This window comes from Hyla sarda, chromosome 7 (assembly GCF_029499605.1).
Source record: "Hyla sarda isolate aHylSar1 chromosome 7, aHylSar1.hap1, whole genome shotgun sequence".
Lineage (NCBI taxonomy): Eukaryota > Metazoa > Chordata > Amphibia > Anura > Hylidae > Hyla > Hyla sarda.
In genome coordinates, this window is record NC_079195.1 from 105,698,919 (window position 1) to 105,714,134 (window position 15,216).

General features: G+C 42.3%; 1 protein-coding gene across 2 annotated transcripts in view; it reads right to left on the reverse strand.

The window, feature by feature from the left end:
* The window catches only part of VPS26A (VPS26 retromer complex component A), a 35,675-nt gene that overhangs the window by 9,132 nt on the left and 11,327 nt on the right, over positions 1-15,216 (reverse strand). For both annotated transcript variants that reach the window (XM_056530308.1, XM_056530309.1), the window contains exons 3-8: positions 14,351-14,426; positions 7,189-7,345; positions 6,299-6,463; positions 3,596-3,702; positions 1,015-1,083; positions 451-593 (exon numbers count right to left, since the gene is read on the reverse strand). In XM_056530308.1, the coding sequence (XP_056386283.1) occupies positions 451-593; positions 1,015-1,083; positions 3,596-3,702; positions 6,299-6,463; positions 7,189-7,345; positions 14,351-14,426 (717 nt within the window). The remainder of the gene's footprint in view (positions 1-450; positions 594-1,014; positions 1,084-3,595; positions 3,703-6,298; positions 6,464-7,188; positions 7,346-14,350; positions 14,427-15,216) is intronic.

Here is a 15,216-nt window from a genome sequence, read left to right on the forward strand (position 1 = left end):
AACACACCTCATTATTATGATATGTATGTATAGGACAGGGAGATTGTGATGTAGCTGTAGGGGCTGGGCAGAGGTAATGGCATAACTCAGGTGGCTAGAATGGAGCTCAGAGAGGAGATCCAGCCACACCTCCTAAAACAGCAGATGACAAATATATCTGACTTTTTATGCTGACTAAAAATTGTTATTTGTAGTTCATGTGAAAAGTCAGATATGCTCAGAAAATGACTCAAACGTGGTCAGCAGCCGACTACGTTCGGGTCAATGGACTGGAATGGGGTACACACGCAAGGATACTTCGGCAACCAATTTTGAGCTTCTGCAAATAGATCCGTGCCATAGAGGTACAAATTGTGAAGTAAATGCAACCTTAGTGATTTTTATACAATCAATGTAAGGAAATGCACTGAAGAATATGGGAAGAAAGAGCTAGAAAAAAGTAATAGTTACCTGTTGTTTGAAATATCTTCTGTCTTCCTCATCAACAAGGACTAAGTTCAAGAAATACCTCACAGAAAACTTTTTGTTTACATCTCTCATTGTGGGTGTTGGGTCATAACCAGCAAGGAACAGCCGGATAGGAATGGACTCTCCTGCAAAGTCACAAGTAATGTTAGTTGACAGATCTAGGAGACAGGGAATTTTGAAATCTGAACTCTCTCTTGCAGAAATGTAATGCAGTAAAGGTAAATAGCACAACGTATCAATAGTTTATCTGACACAGCAATATACTAAACACTAATACACTCACTAATGAAACCAGCAAAACTATTCAGTAGGTTAATGTATCCCTAGAAACATTATCCTCCCATTCAATCAGGCTGCAAGCATGTAGAGATATGGGGTATCATAATTATATTATATATCTAAAAAGCAAATGTATCACCCAACATTCTCTGCATGTCTTTACACAAGACTATAGGGACACTGAAAAATAAACCCCAAAGAGTTGAATGTGTGTCAAACAGAAAAACAAGACATAATGCACACTATAAACACTTCATATCAGATTACCTTTTACTGGAGCCCCATCCATAATTTCATATTTTGCAACAGTTTCTGTCTCAGTTGTAGTACTGGGTCCTGTAAAACAAAAACAAAAAAAGTCACTACCTATTTGTCAAGAATGGTGACCGCTATCCTCCTTACAAATAACAGCATAAGGCATCAGTTTTTATTATCACCCTGAGGACAAAGGAGCTAAGCATACTTCATACCCGGTGGGTCCACGGCTAATGCTGGACATCACCAATTTGATAGTCCGGAACAAACCCTTTAGACGCCTCGGTTAAAGTTGATTGTGGTGGCTAAAAGCTGAAAATTTAGAGCACCAGTAGGGTTGGGGGGGGGGGGGGGGGGGCTGATCGGGACCTCTGGGGAAATAATGGCCAGAGGGCCCCTACCTGCGTCTGCCTGATAGTTTCTCTGCTTCTCTAGTCTGGCTAGTCAGGCTTATCAATGCTATGGTGAGACTAAAAAATGTTTATTGTTAAAAAAAAAATAATAATACTCTAAACAGTGTAAATATAAAAAAAAAAATATGCCAAACAGCTGAATTGCTGACTTTTGGTCACTTAACATAAACAATGAATGGTCCCAAGAAAATATACAGATCAGTAAATAAACCCCCCCCCCCCCCCCCCCCCCCCCCCCTCGGCTTATACTCGAGTGAACTCTCCGCCCTCAGTGGTCTTCAACCTGCAGACTTCCAGATGTTTCCAAACTACAACTCCCAGCATGCCCGGACAGCCATCAGCGGGAAGGGTGAGCTAGTCCGGGCCATCTGTGCTGCAGGACCGTCCGGTGGGGAGGGATAGTCGTTCCGGGCTGTCCATCTTCACCGGGGGGGGGGGGGCTCTTCTCCGTGCCTGCCCCGGAATAGTGACGTTGCCTTGACGACGACGCATAGGGACGTTCATGCGCAACGTCCCTGTGAGTCGTCGTCAAGGCAATGTCACTATTCCGGGGGCGGAGAAGAGGCCCCCCCCAGTAAAGATGGACAGCCCGGAATGACTATCCCTCCCCACCGGATGGTCCCTGCAGCACAGATGGCCTGGACCAGCTCACCCTTCCTTCCCGCCGAGGGGAGGCGGAGTACAAAACTAAAGGGGGTGGGGGGAGGTCTGGATGATGATGAAGGCCGCAGTGGTCTTCAACCTGTGGACCTCCAGATGTTTTCAAAACTACAACTCCCAGGAGTTGTAGTTTTGAAACATCTGGAGGTCCGCAGGTTGGAGACCACTGTTCAGATATTGACATGCGGTGATGATGAAGGCGGGGGGGGGGGGGGCGGTGTGGGATGATGACAGGTTGTGATGATGTAGGGGGGGTGTGGGATGATGACAGGCGGTGATGATGAAGGGGGGGTGTGGGATGAATGACAGGGGGATGATGACAGGCGGTGATTATGAAGGGGGGGTGTGGGATGATGACAGGCGGTGATGATGAAGGGGGGTGTGGGATGATGACAGGCGGTGATGATGAAGGAGGGGTGCGGGATGATGACAGGCGGTGATGATGAAGGGGGGGGTGTGGGATGATGACAGGTATGATGAAAGGCGGTGATGATGAAGGGGAGGTGTGGGATGATGACGGGCGGCGATGATGAAGGGGGGGTGTGGGATGATGACGGTGATGATGACAGGCGGTGATGAAGGGGGGGGTGTGGGATGATGACAGGGGGATGATGACAGGCGGTGATGATGAAGGGGGGGTGTGGGATGATGACGGGGATGATGACAGGCGGGTGATGATGAAGGGGGGGTGTGTGGGATGATGATGGGGATGATGACAGGCAGTGATTATGAAGGGGGGTGTGGGATGATGACAGGCGGTGATGATGAAGGGGGGAAACTGACAGGGTAATGATGAAGGGGGGGGATGATGACAGGGGTGATGATGATGAGGGTGTAATGACGGGGGTCTGGATGATGACAGGGGGGGATGATGCATTTCCCACCCTAGGCTTATAGTCGAGTCAATAACTATTCCTGGTTTTTGCGGTGAAATTAAGGGCCTCTGCTTATATTCGGATCGGCTTATACGCGAGTATATACGGTAAATTGGGTATCCTTGTAATTCATCGCTTGTAAATCGCTTGTGTCCTTAAAGGGGTTATCCAATTGTGAAGAGCAGAGCACTCACATGACCGCAGGCTCTCACATCACCAGGACAGGAGATTGTATATTCAAATAATGGGCAGGCACTGCACTGCGTACAGAAGGAGGCTGGGAGGCACGACCAGCTTTCATTGTGCAGCAATCCTGCTCTGCATTTATGCTATGCAGGACAATATCTTAACTACTGAATGGATTTCTGGAAGTCACCCCTCATTCTACTCCAGTCCATCCGCACTATATTTATTGGGTTTAGTGCAGGTAAACAGTCTGTCAGTTTCCCATTAACATTACTTGGGTTAGTGCCATTTTTTAAGTTCACCACGATCTTTCTGTAATGTTACTAATGCACTTTATTAAGTCAGAGTTCCATGAAGAGGAACATGTATCCAGTCTAAGCTGTAGGCCTAACCTGGAGGCAGCCTGTATAAATTAAGATTACATGGGCCGTCATGTAGTAAGAGGAAATACATTTTTACCTATTCCAGTAATTTCCTTTTTAATCAACTGCAATTCCATGTGTTGAATTTTTATTCTGACCAGTAGAAAGTAAATTTTCCCCACAATGACATCCTTTAGGTGGTACCTTTGAAGCAAAATAGGGGAGAAACAATTGTAATCATTTGCTGATGGCAATGTACCAACAAGCATTGGTCCCTACAGCTAGACCCCCACAATCAGCAGGTAAAGGCATAACCTAGTGATATGCTTTTATATATATATATTATATATATATATATATATATATATATATATATATATATTATATATATATATATATATATATTTATATATTTTTTTTATATTTGTTTTTAATACAGATTAATAAAACAAGAATTTAACCCCCCCCCCCCATCCCCCCTTACCATAATAATAATAATAATAATAATAATAATAAATAAAAAAATTAAAAATAAAAAAGTTAACATTTTTGTATAAAATTTCAAATGCTAAACCTCTATTTTCCCCCTTCCGGTCCTTTCATTTGCATATTTTCCAAAAAAACATGGATATTTCTGACCAAGCTCTAACATCCGGGGGCCTAGGGGATATCCACCTTCTTGCTAACAGCAATCTAGCATAAAATAGGTATCTGGTTACCCTATGTCTTTCTTACTTTGATCTTGATCTTCCCCCCTTCTCCACCAAGGATAGCCATCTTGGGGCATATCTTAATTCCCCCCCACACCTTCCTACCAATTTCCATACATACATAATTCCAATATTTTCTAATTTCCGTGCACCCCCACCACATATGGTATAAATCGGCATCCTGGAGTCCAGTTGTTTCCCCATTTTGTGTAGTGTCTTGGGGCAATAATAGATTCTATGTAGGATCCATATTTGCGTTAACCTGTGATTACTATTAAATGAGCACCTATTTACATTCCTGTATATCCTCCCCCACTCCTTTTCTCCAATCTCCCCTAAGTCTCTATTCCACGTTTCTTTACTTTTGTCTTTACTACCAGTTGTTTATATAAAATTTGCTCCTATTTTTTCTTTCCTATTTTGTTATTAACAATTTTTTCTAATAAACCCCTGGGAGTCTCTACACTGAAGATCTTTCTCTTTGGTGGCCAAGAATGCATATCTAATTTTAGCATATTCGTACCAAGCTTTTTCTTCCAAGTCGAACTTTTGTTTTAGATCCTCTCATCTAATAAGCTTACCCTCCTTTATCAAATCAGAAATTTTCCTAATTCCCTTCTATATTTTTTAATGATCCTAGTTTATAGAATTCCTCTATCTTTTTATTATGCCATATCATAGTTTTTTCCAAACTATGTTAGACTCCCTCGATCTTTTTAAGCCTTGCCCAGGTCTTGATCAAACAATCCACCCGTGGGTTTTTCCTGTAACCCCCCCCCCCCCCCCCCCTTCCATTGCACCAGATTCCAAAATTCTGAATACATTTTTAAACTTCCCTTGGAAACCTTTGAATACATATCACAACAATCCATAATTCCACCAATCAATAAACCACGCAAGTTGGGTGGCTAAAAAATAATTTTTAATGTCTGGGAACGATAATCCACCTTTATCTTTTTGTACACAAAGGGTAGTCCACCTTTATTCTTGTATGCTTCCTCCCCCAGATTAAGGAGTTAAAAATAGCAATAATTTGCTTAAATATTTGATCTGCAAACCATATGGGAATCCCACAGAACAAATATAGCAGTTTCGGAATTATTATAGCTTTTATAAAGCACTATTTTATCTGCTTTAGAGATTGATAGCTTATTCTAGGCTATAGCCTTCCTTTCCACTTCCCATTTCACAGGGAAGGTATTTAATTGATGGAACTCCTGTGCACTCCTCGATATATGTATCCCCAGTTATTTAACATTTCCAGTCTCTTAAAATTTTTACTACAGGGTTGCCCAAATCTATAACTGGTCCTAACAGCATCAAAATTGATTTTTCCCAATGTATGGTCAATCCTGAGTATTTCCAAATAGTTAGATTTTTTCCATAACCAAGGGCAACGACGTATTAGGGTCTTTAAAATAGAGGAGAATGGCATCCGCATATAGGGGGAGATTTATCAAAACCTGTCCAGAGGAAAAGTTCTCCAGTTGCCCATAGCAACCAATCAGATCACTTCTTTCATTTTTCACAGGCCTCTTTAAAAATGAAAGAAGCGATCTGATTGGTTGCTGTGGGCAACTGCACCACTCTTCCTGTGCACAGGTTTTGATAAATCTCCCCCATAGTGATATGCTATTATTTGCTATGGCTCGGTAAAAAACTGATGCTAGAACTGATTCCATTCAATGCAATTGGACAGTTTACATTCATCTGTCATCTTAGTCATCTTGCTGCGTTCCCCTGTCTGGTTTTCAGAAACAATGCATGCCGGATGCTATACAACTGATGACAACTGATGCATGTTGGCATAAGCTGCGGAGAGATCCGATGCCGGACATATGTAATCCCGCCTTAGTAATCCTGTTGAAAAAGGTTACAGACAGCCTCTCCCGAGCAGAAAACTAGCTGCTAACAAATTCCACAACAAAGGAAGACCAGATAGCTTTTAGATTAGTGACCCTATAAATATAGGAGATTGCTATACAGAACCTTGGTGACACATTAGAAAAATAATTAGAGATTCATGTTAGTCCTAATGATAGTTGTGCACGTTATTATGGGTATACAGAGTAATATACAAGAGTACTCACTTAGATTTGTTGTATTCGAATTCTATGTGCAAGCAGTCCTCGATCCCAACTTCCATTTTAATAGAATTGTTGACATCTGGATAGGTGGCAAGCTGGTGAACTATTAAGTCGTACTCCTTCACCAAGTCTGACAGGCGTCTCACTATTGTCACCTTTAAGAAATACCTAGAAAACAACCAACTTGCTACTGATCACTACTCATATTACCCACTTACACAAATACCTGATTTCACCGCGGCGGTCTCGAACAGCCCGACTGAATAGCCGGGTTAGTGCTTACAGGACACCGGGGGGGACCTTACCTACCTCCTCGGTGTCTTCTCCGTTCAGGGATCCCCTGTATGGCCGGCGCTCTCCTTCCTCGTCATCACGTCGTCGCGTACGTGCGTTGGCGTGCGTAACGACGTGATGGCGGCGACGGAGAGCGAGGATACCGGCCGGCAGCAGAGACGTTCCGGAGCGACGGGGACACGGCAACAGCGATGGAGCGACATCCAGGGCAGCGGTGACGGGTCCGGAGCGGCGGGGACACGTGAGTATTACCTCCTCCTGCAGTGGTCTTCAATCTGCGGACCTCCAGATGTTGCAAAACTACAACTCCCAGCATGCCCGGACAGCCAACGGCTGTCCGGGCATGCTGGGAGTTGTAGTTTTGCAACATCTGGAGGTCCGCAGGTTGAAGACCACTATTGGGTTAAAAATCTTTATTTTTTTAGATTTTGTCCCTAAAAATTGGGTGCGTCTTATACGCCGGTGCGTCCTATAGGACGAAAAATACGGTATTTCTGTATATGCGTATGAAAATAAAGGGTTTTCAGGGCAATCAAACATCTGCTGCAGGAATAAATGTGCATATATCAGCATTGGGATAGATTTACTACTGTACATACCTTAACCTTACATTGGACCCGATGTAGGACTCGTAAGGCTTCTCAACTTGCATAAATTCAAAATCATAACTTCTGCTTTGTGTCAGCTCCCCAGGCAGGGCCAATTCTTTAACAAGGTTCACAAACTCATGTGTGTTGCTTTTATCATTAAACAATTCTAAAAACATGAAAAAATAAATAAATAAATGGACAGATTGAGAAAATATACAAGAAAACCCCCCCACAAAAGGCCCAGATTTACTAAATTTATCAAAACCTGTGCAGAGGAAAAGGTGCTCATAGCAACCAATATATTGCTTCTTTTACTTTTCAGATAAAAAAAAAAAAAAATGTAAGTTCATTACAATATAAATCTACAGAACCATCTCAGTCACAGAGAGAGAGACACAGAGACAGAGAGAGAGGAAAGAAGTGATAAGCGCTTCGCTCCTATCTCCTAGCAATTGTTCGGGGTCTAAACACTCAGACCTCGACCAATCATTACTTTTGACAAGTGTCTAGGACTTTAAACTTTTTTTTTTTTTTTTTTTTATTATAGTAACAGATATAATCATGATATTTTACCATATATAAAGCATGGCAATGTGTTATACATGGTAAAATCTTTCTCCTCACCATCCACGTAAGATGTTTCTGCCTGCATGGATATGAAGTTAGTAAGTCTCCCCCGCATGCCCTGTAAGTAGTCCCCAAGATGGGCGCTATGCTCGCCTAGTCCCATCTTCTCTGGCTTTGAAGGGGTACTCTGGATCCATCCAGCCATTCGCCCATTATCTTCACTATTCTTGATATGCAAATTATCTAACTGGCAGGGGCGGGGTTACAACGCTCCATCTGGCACTGTGACGCTTCTTGTGTACACCCGGAAGCGGCCTCAGCGCAGTGGAGTCCTGTACAGAGCGGGGAGGAGAGGGAGAGGCAGAGGGAGGGCATGAATATTCATAAGCCGGGCGGTGCTGCGGACGAGTGGCGCCAACGTCACAGTGCCTGATGGAGCCTTCTAATCCTGTGCCAGTTAGATAATTTGCATATCAAGAATAATGAAGATAACGGGTGAACGGCGCAACAAATCCGGGCATGGTAGGCCGCATTTTGATCAGCGTCCCCCGCACTACCAGCCAGTACCTCTGGTTAGTGCGGGGAGAGTTCAGTGGCAGTTTTCCTTTAAAACAGATTTGTAAATGACTTTAAACCTTCCAGTACTTATTAGCTACTGTATGCTCCACAGGAGTTTTCTTGTTGAATTTTCTTTCTGTCTGACCACAGTGCTCTCTGCTGACATCTCGGTCCATGTTAGAAACTGTCCAGAGCAGGAGAGGTTTGCTATGGGGATTTGCTTCAACTCTGGACAGTTCCAGAAAGCATTGTGGTCAGACAGAAAGGAAATTCAAAAAGAAAAGAGCTTCCGCTGTAGTATACAACAGCTGATAAGTACTGGAAGGGTTAAGATTTTTTAATAGAAGTAATTTACTCTCTCTCAGACCTTAGTTTGTTTTATAACTTTTTTGTGGCATTTTTGTCAAAAAATTATCGGCAGAAAAAAAAATAGTGGCAAAGTGCTTAGTAAGGGTCAGAGATGAACTTTTTTTTTTTTTTTCCAGATATTTCCACTGGTTTTTTTTTCCTGCCCAAAGAAAAAACAAAGAACCGTGTAAAAATGCCTTTTGTTGTGTTCTCTCATTATAAAGCAGGGGTGTGGAAATTTAAAAAAAAAATCTACTTGTCCAAGGGACTAAAACGGAACACAATCCACTTGTCCTGGTAGACAAAATAATTCCAACCAAAATAGTACGTACATAAAAGGTCTTTATTCGTTTCTGCACTTTTGTTTTCTCCTCCTCGCCCTATAATGGCTATAACTCTTATTTTTCCATCTACACATGAGAGCTTTTTTTTGCGGGACCAATTGTACTTTGTAATGACACCTGTCATTTTTCCCCATAACTTATGCTTCAAAACAAAAAAATATATACAAAAAAAAAATTATTTGTGAGTTGAAATTGGAAAAAATAAAAAATAAAATATGCTAATTTGGGGGTTCTCTTTTTTCACATTCACTTGTGGTCAAGCTTACATGTTATTTTGATACTTTAGGTCAGCCTGATTACAGCAATACCAAATTTGTTTCAGTCATGTTTTACTAATTTAAACTTTTTTTTTTTAAATTCCTGACCCCAATAAAAATTATTTTTCCGTATACTGGCTGTAGGAGGGCTCAGTTTTTGGGCCATAATTTGGTGTTTGTATCGGTACCATTTTGGTATTGATCAGACTTTTTGAACACTTGACTTTTTTCTGGGATATGATGTTATAAGCATCAAAAAAGCAATTCTGTCATTTGAAATTTAAGTTAACGCCATTGATGGGACAGGATCTAAAATGTTATATATTTTAATAGTTTCGGCCAATTACATACATGCCAATACCAAATACCGTATTTATCGACGTATAACACGCGCTTTTAAAACCTAAATTTCTAGGCAAAAAGCCTGCCTGCATGTTATACGCTGATAAATCTTCTGGTCACTGATTTAAAGCGGCAGCAGCAGCAGCTGCTTGTTAAGTATTAGCACGGCCGCGGCCACTTTAAATCAGTGACCAGCGGAGTCTCCTCCCCGCTCTGTAAAAAACAGTACGGGAGAAAACAAGTGACAATCCCACAGCAGTTGGCTGTCCGGGCTTGATGGGAGTTGTAGTTTTGCAACATCTGGAGGTACACAGGTTCAAGACCACTGGAACATGATGGGGGGGGGGGGATGATGAGACAGGTTGGGGGTGGATGATGAGACGGGGAAATGTTGGTGGGGGAGGCACTAAATGCTTAATGTCTGTATGGCTACTGGTGGTCTATGACAGGGGGAAATGATGAGACATGGGGGGGATGATGAGACATGGGGGGTGGCGATGAGAGGGGTAAATGTGGCACAGGGACTGATAAAAGGGAAGGAATGATGTGGCACTGGAGGGGACAGGACCAAACTGAGGTGCAGAAGAAAACAAAGTTGGGGGGATGATGTGGCATTTAGTCCAAGTCATTTATTTTACATTTTATTTTTTTTACTTAAATTTCCCTGTTAAAATGGGGGTGCATGTTATATGCCGATAAATACGGTATATTTTTTTGTGTTTACATATTTTTTATATGGAAAGTGGGGGTGATATGAACTTCTAGCCATCGAGATCCACCCCACTAGACCACGAGGGATGGTTACAAGTAGGGATCGACCGATATCGTTTTTTTTTAGGGCCGATACCGATAATCGGTGCAGGTTAGGGCCGAAAGCCGATAACTTATACCGATATTCCGGTATAAGTTATCGGCTATTTAACCCCCTGCGACACCGCTGCAGATCATTGATTTAAAGCGGGCACTTTAAATCAATGATCTGCAGTGGCTTTTGCGGGGCCATAGGCCACCGCCACCACCCGCTTCTCTCCCCCTACCTGTCAGGGTGGTCCGGGCCATCCATCCTCTTCCTTCCTGTAGTGTCTGGGGGCATTCCGGGTGAAGAGTGAACCGGTCCGGGCTGTCCTTCTCCGGGGGTCATCTTCTCCACTCCGGGCAGGCTCCGGCCTAGTACGCTGCATAGACGCCGCTGCGTAGTGACGCCCGTGCGCAGCGACGCACCTGACGTCACGGCGTAGCGGCGTCTATGCAGTGTACTAGGCCGGAGCCTGCCCGGAGTGGAGAAGATGACCGCCGGAGAAGAAGGACAGCCCAGACCGGTTCACTCTTCACCCGGAACGCCCCCGGACACTACAGGAAGGAAGGATGGATAGATGGCCCGGACCACCCCCATTACGGGTAAGTTTAATTAATTAATTTTATTGACTCGGAGGGTGGGGGAGGGGCCTGACCGGTATAGCGGTATGGGCAAAAATCCATATCGGTATACCGCCCAGCATCACGGTGGGGGGTGCGACGCGGTGCGGTGGGTCGGGGGTGCGGTGCGGCGGGTGGCGGTCGCGGTGCGGGCGGTGGGGCATTATCGGCTTATCGGCAAGGTAATTGCCGATACCGATAATGCCCAAAATCGTGATTATTGGCCGATAATAAATCGGCCATACCGATAATTGGTTGATCCCTAGTTACAAGATCCCTTTAGACGCCACTGTCAACTTTGACAGTGGCGATCTAAAGGGTTAATAGCCGGCTGTGGCAATTGCTGCATGCCAGGCTATTAGCTGTGGCCCCCATCTGATACACCCTGAGCACCGACATTATTAAAAATAAAGGGGGAAGTCGGTCCGGTCCTGCTTGCCCGATACAGGGCTAAATGTATGAAAAATTCCCCTGCCATGTCCCAGGCATCGGGCGATAGGATTTCCACATCCATGTAAATCATGTGATTTAAAGCAGAATAATACATGATTTGTTATAAGACAAGTGTCGCATAAAATAAATGTATGAAATCACATTATTCAAAAAGATAAGTGTCAGCATTTTAGATTTTTTTTTTTTTTTAAAGCCAGAAAATGGAGTGTGAAGGAGAGCTGATAACATTTCTTTAGGCCAAAAACACAAAATAGATTTTTCTGATACACTTATTTTCCAATTCTCAATCTTTGCCGACCACAATTTCTCATTTACAACACTTTGCACATCACGTTATCTCTGCAGCCATATATTGTCACAATGGTGATATCTTATCTACATGGCATCACAACCCCAGAAACAGGCCACCATAGTCAGAAGACTTGTCTTAGAATAGCTGCATCATGATGTATAACTTATCTCTAACAAGTGGTGGGGGGCAGCATAAACTGTCAGGGGTGGTGGAGAATTGCTATGTAAATCATAGGGTTTATCATACCATTTTTGACCCACAGACTTGTCCTATTAAATACTGCTCAGCTGAGATACCAATGGATAAGAAATATGTATTATCTAAGAAGAAGCAAACCTCTTCTACTATCATTCAACCCTACTTCAGAAACTCAGCCCTGCCTCTGATACCCAAGCCCAGAATAAAAACCTTATTTTAGGACTTTTGCAAAGACCATAAGCTTTAAAAAAAAAAAAAAAAATAACGTTTGTGTTAATGCACAATTATGTGTCTGCCCATGTCTGCAGCTCATAGAGTGCAATGGGCTGACAGATTCATTTTAACCCCTAGACAGGGCTGTGGAGTCAGACGAAATTTTGGGTACCTGGAGTCGGAGTCGGCAAACAATGCACCGACTCCTACTAAATTTAGATTGGAATGTCCCAATTCACAAAAAGTTATAATGAATGAATTCTCTACTTTAAGAATAAAGACCAATGCATGCAGTGCCTCATGTAACCACAAAACGAACACGTCAAGTGACCGTGAAGTAGTATGCTTTACATGTGCTTCACTATATGGCACGCAACGCACAATTAGGAGCGGCAATACTTCTACTTTCCATAGTGTTGTGTTCTGCTGTTACAGGGAACCCATGGGTAACCTAGCCTCTCACTGATAAGGCATTAAGTAAATATGTTTTTTGCAAGACTAGAGACACTTGTATTAGTGAAGGGAATGGAGGGTCAATAGTTCAAGACTGAAGCTCTAAACCATTGGACTGAAAAACTGCAGTCATTCAACTAACGCTATAAAAACTTGTAAACTCCAATTGTTAGCTTAAACTTTAAACATGACTATGGGATTCTACTAGGGAAATCATGTTTTATAATAAATGCCCCTTCCTGGATCCTCCCACTGCCCTATCTTCAGCAGAAGATCAGCACACAAAAAGGAGAAGGCAGCAGCTTCTGTCCAACTACCTCTCTCTCTGCTAGAAGAGCTTAGAAGAACTTGGTGGGCTTAAACTGTTCAATACAGTAGACTGTTGGCTTCCCAGCCAGTAGTCCTGTGGTAATGACATGTATGTTGAAATCCAATAAAGAAAGAATTCAAGTGCCCTCACCACGTAGACTGCTTCTTCGTTACTTTATTTCTTGTCACAAAAAGACATAATGCACGGAGACGACATATAGGGGGTGTGCGTGGGCACACCCCCTATATGTCGTCTCCCTGCATTATGTCTTTTTGTGACAAGAAATAAAGTAATGAAGAAGCAGTCTATGTGGTGAGTGCACTTGAATTCTTTCTTTATTGGATTTGTGCATAAGTGTTGTATCTTCTATCATGTCTTGCACCTCCACTGCTTACATGAATATATTGCTGCATTGTGTCTACCTGAGTAATAATCCACAAGTGTGTGAAGTAGCAGTGCCAGGCTAGCTGTTTCTCCCTTACTATTGACATGTATGTTGCCTTTCTTTCCTTCAAGGAATATATAAAATACATTCGCATATTAATACAGAGGAGTCGGAAGTACAAAAAACTGCGGAGTCGGGGGTCGGAATATTTATCTACCGACTCCACAGCCCTGCCCCTAGACGACAATGGACGTAAATGTACACCCTAGTGCCTCGGTACCTAATGCACCAGGATGTACATTTTCATCCTGCAGAGTTTACAACCTGTGAAGAGAACGCAGGAGCTGTAACAGGTACTGGCTGCTATTAGTTCACCGCTATTGGCGGACATCCCCAATCATGTTGATGTCTGCTATTAACCCTTTAGATGCTGTGATCAAGGCATCTAAAGGATAAAATTACTATAGCTGGTTAGCTCAGCGGACTTTTGTAAAGATATAGAAATATGCATTGTTTTAATTGTACTGACCCACAGAATAAAAATACCGGATCAGTTTAACTGCAAAGTGCAATGCGTAAATACAAAATTGCAGTTTTTTTTCCAATCTGCCTCCACAAATAATTTTTTTTTTTGGGTTTCCCCTTACATTTTATGTTAAATGAAAGGTGTCATTACAAAGTACAATTGGTATAGCTCAGACTTGTGCTGCTCCTCTGCTTTTCCTACTTCAATAGGTATGCCTAAAGAGTCAACTGAGTGTTAATATTGCTCCTGTCAAAGTGGACAGGGTCAGTATACAGGGATGCACCCTAGAGGTCAACGTATTTATGATAAAAACAACAGAGGAATAGCACATCACAGAGCAATATGGGAAAATGCTTTAGATTTATTATATTATGGGAAAGACAATTATTGCCTATAACAGACACGGAGAATGGACAGGTCCACATCTGCAACTCTCTCACAAATGTAATACTAGTCAACTCCATACAGTATTTACCAGCTTCTATAGAGTAGATGATATACAAGCTCACCAATTTGTCCAACAAACTCAATTCTTATTCCCTGGTGCTCTAGTCTTTTACCGGGTTGCTTGAAGACTATATTGACCTAGAAAGAAGAAAAGATTTTTAATTCTCATTTTTCTTAAGAAAACAGCAGAAATTCAGCAATGCATATTTAATGCATTACAGGCAACAGCTACTCTGTAAGTAACATGTAAGTGCTGAAATGCTAAATTGATATGGTGTTACTATAGATAGAAAAGCGGAATTTTCCCTTCTCTGCCACTCTGGCCATGAGATTCACAGCTAAATAATGTCTTGAAGCGTGGCTGCTAGGAATACAGCCCCTAACAGCAGACCAAAGCAGAATGAGCACTGAATGGAGGTTTAGCAGATCATAAACCCTGCTATATCTGCTGACTATTAAAGGGGTATTCCAGGAATATATATATCAACCGGCTCCAGAAAGTTAAACAGATTTGTAAATTACATCTATTACACAATCTTAATCCTTCCAATAATTATCATCTGCTGAAGTGGAGTTGTTCTTTTCTGCTGACATCTCTGCTTGTCTCGGGAACTGCACAGAGTAGAAGAGGTTTGTTATAGGGATTTGCTTCTACTCTGGACAGTTCCCCAGACAGTTGTCATCAGACAGCACTTAGAAAAAGAACAATTCAACTTCAGCAGCTCATAAGTACTGAAAGGATTAAGATTTTTTAATAGAAGTAATTTACAAATCTGTTTAACTTTCTGGGATGGATGGATAGCTATATAAATATCTATCTATAAAAAAAAAAAAAAAAAAAAAAAAAAAAACACAATCAAAATTGAACAAATTCTGGTTGAAGTGGGGTCACTATGGGGGAGATTTATCATTGTCTTTAGAGTTGTTT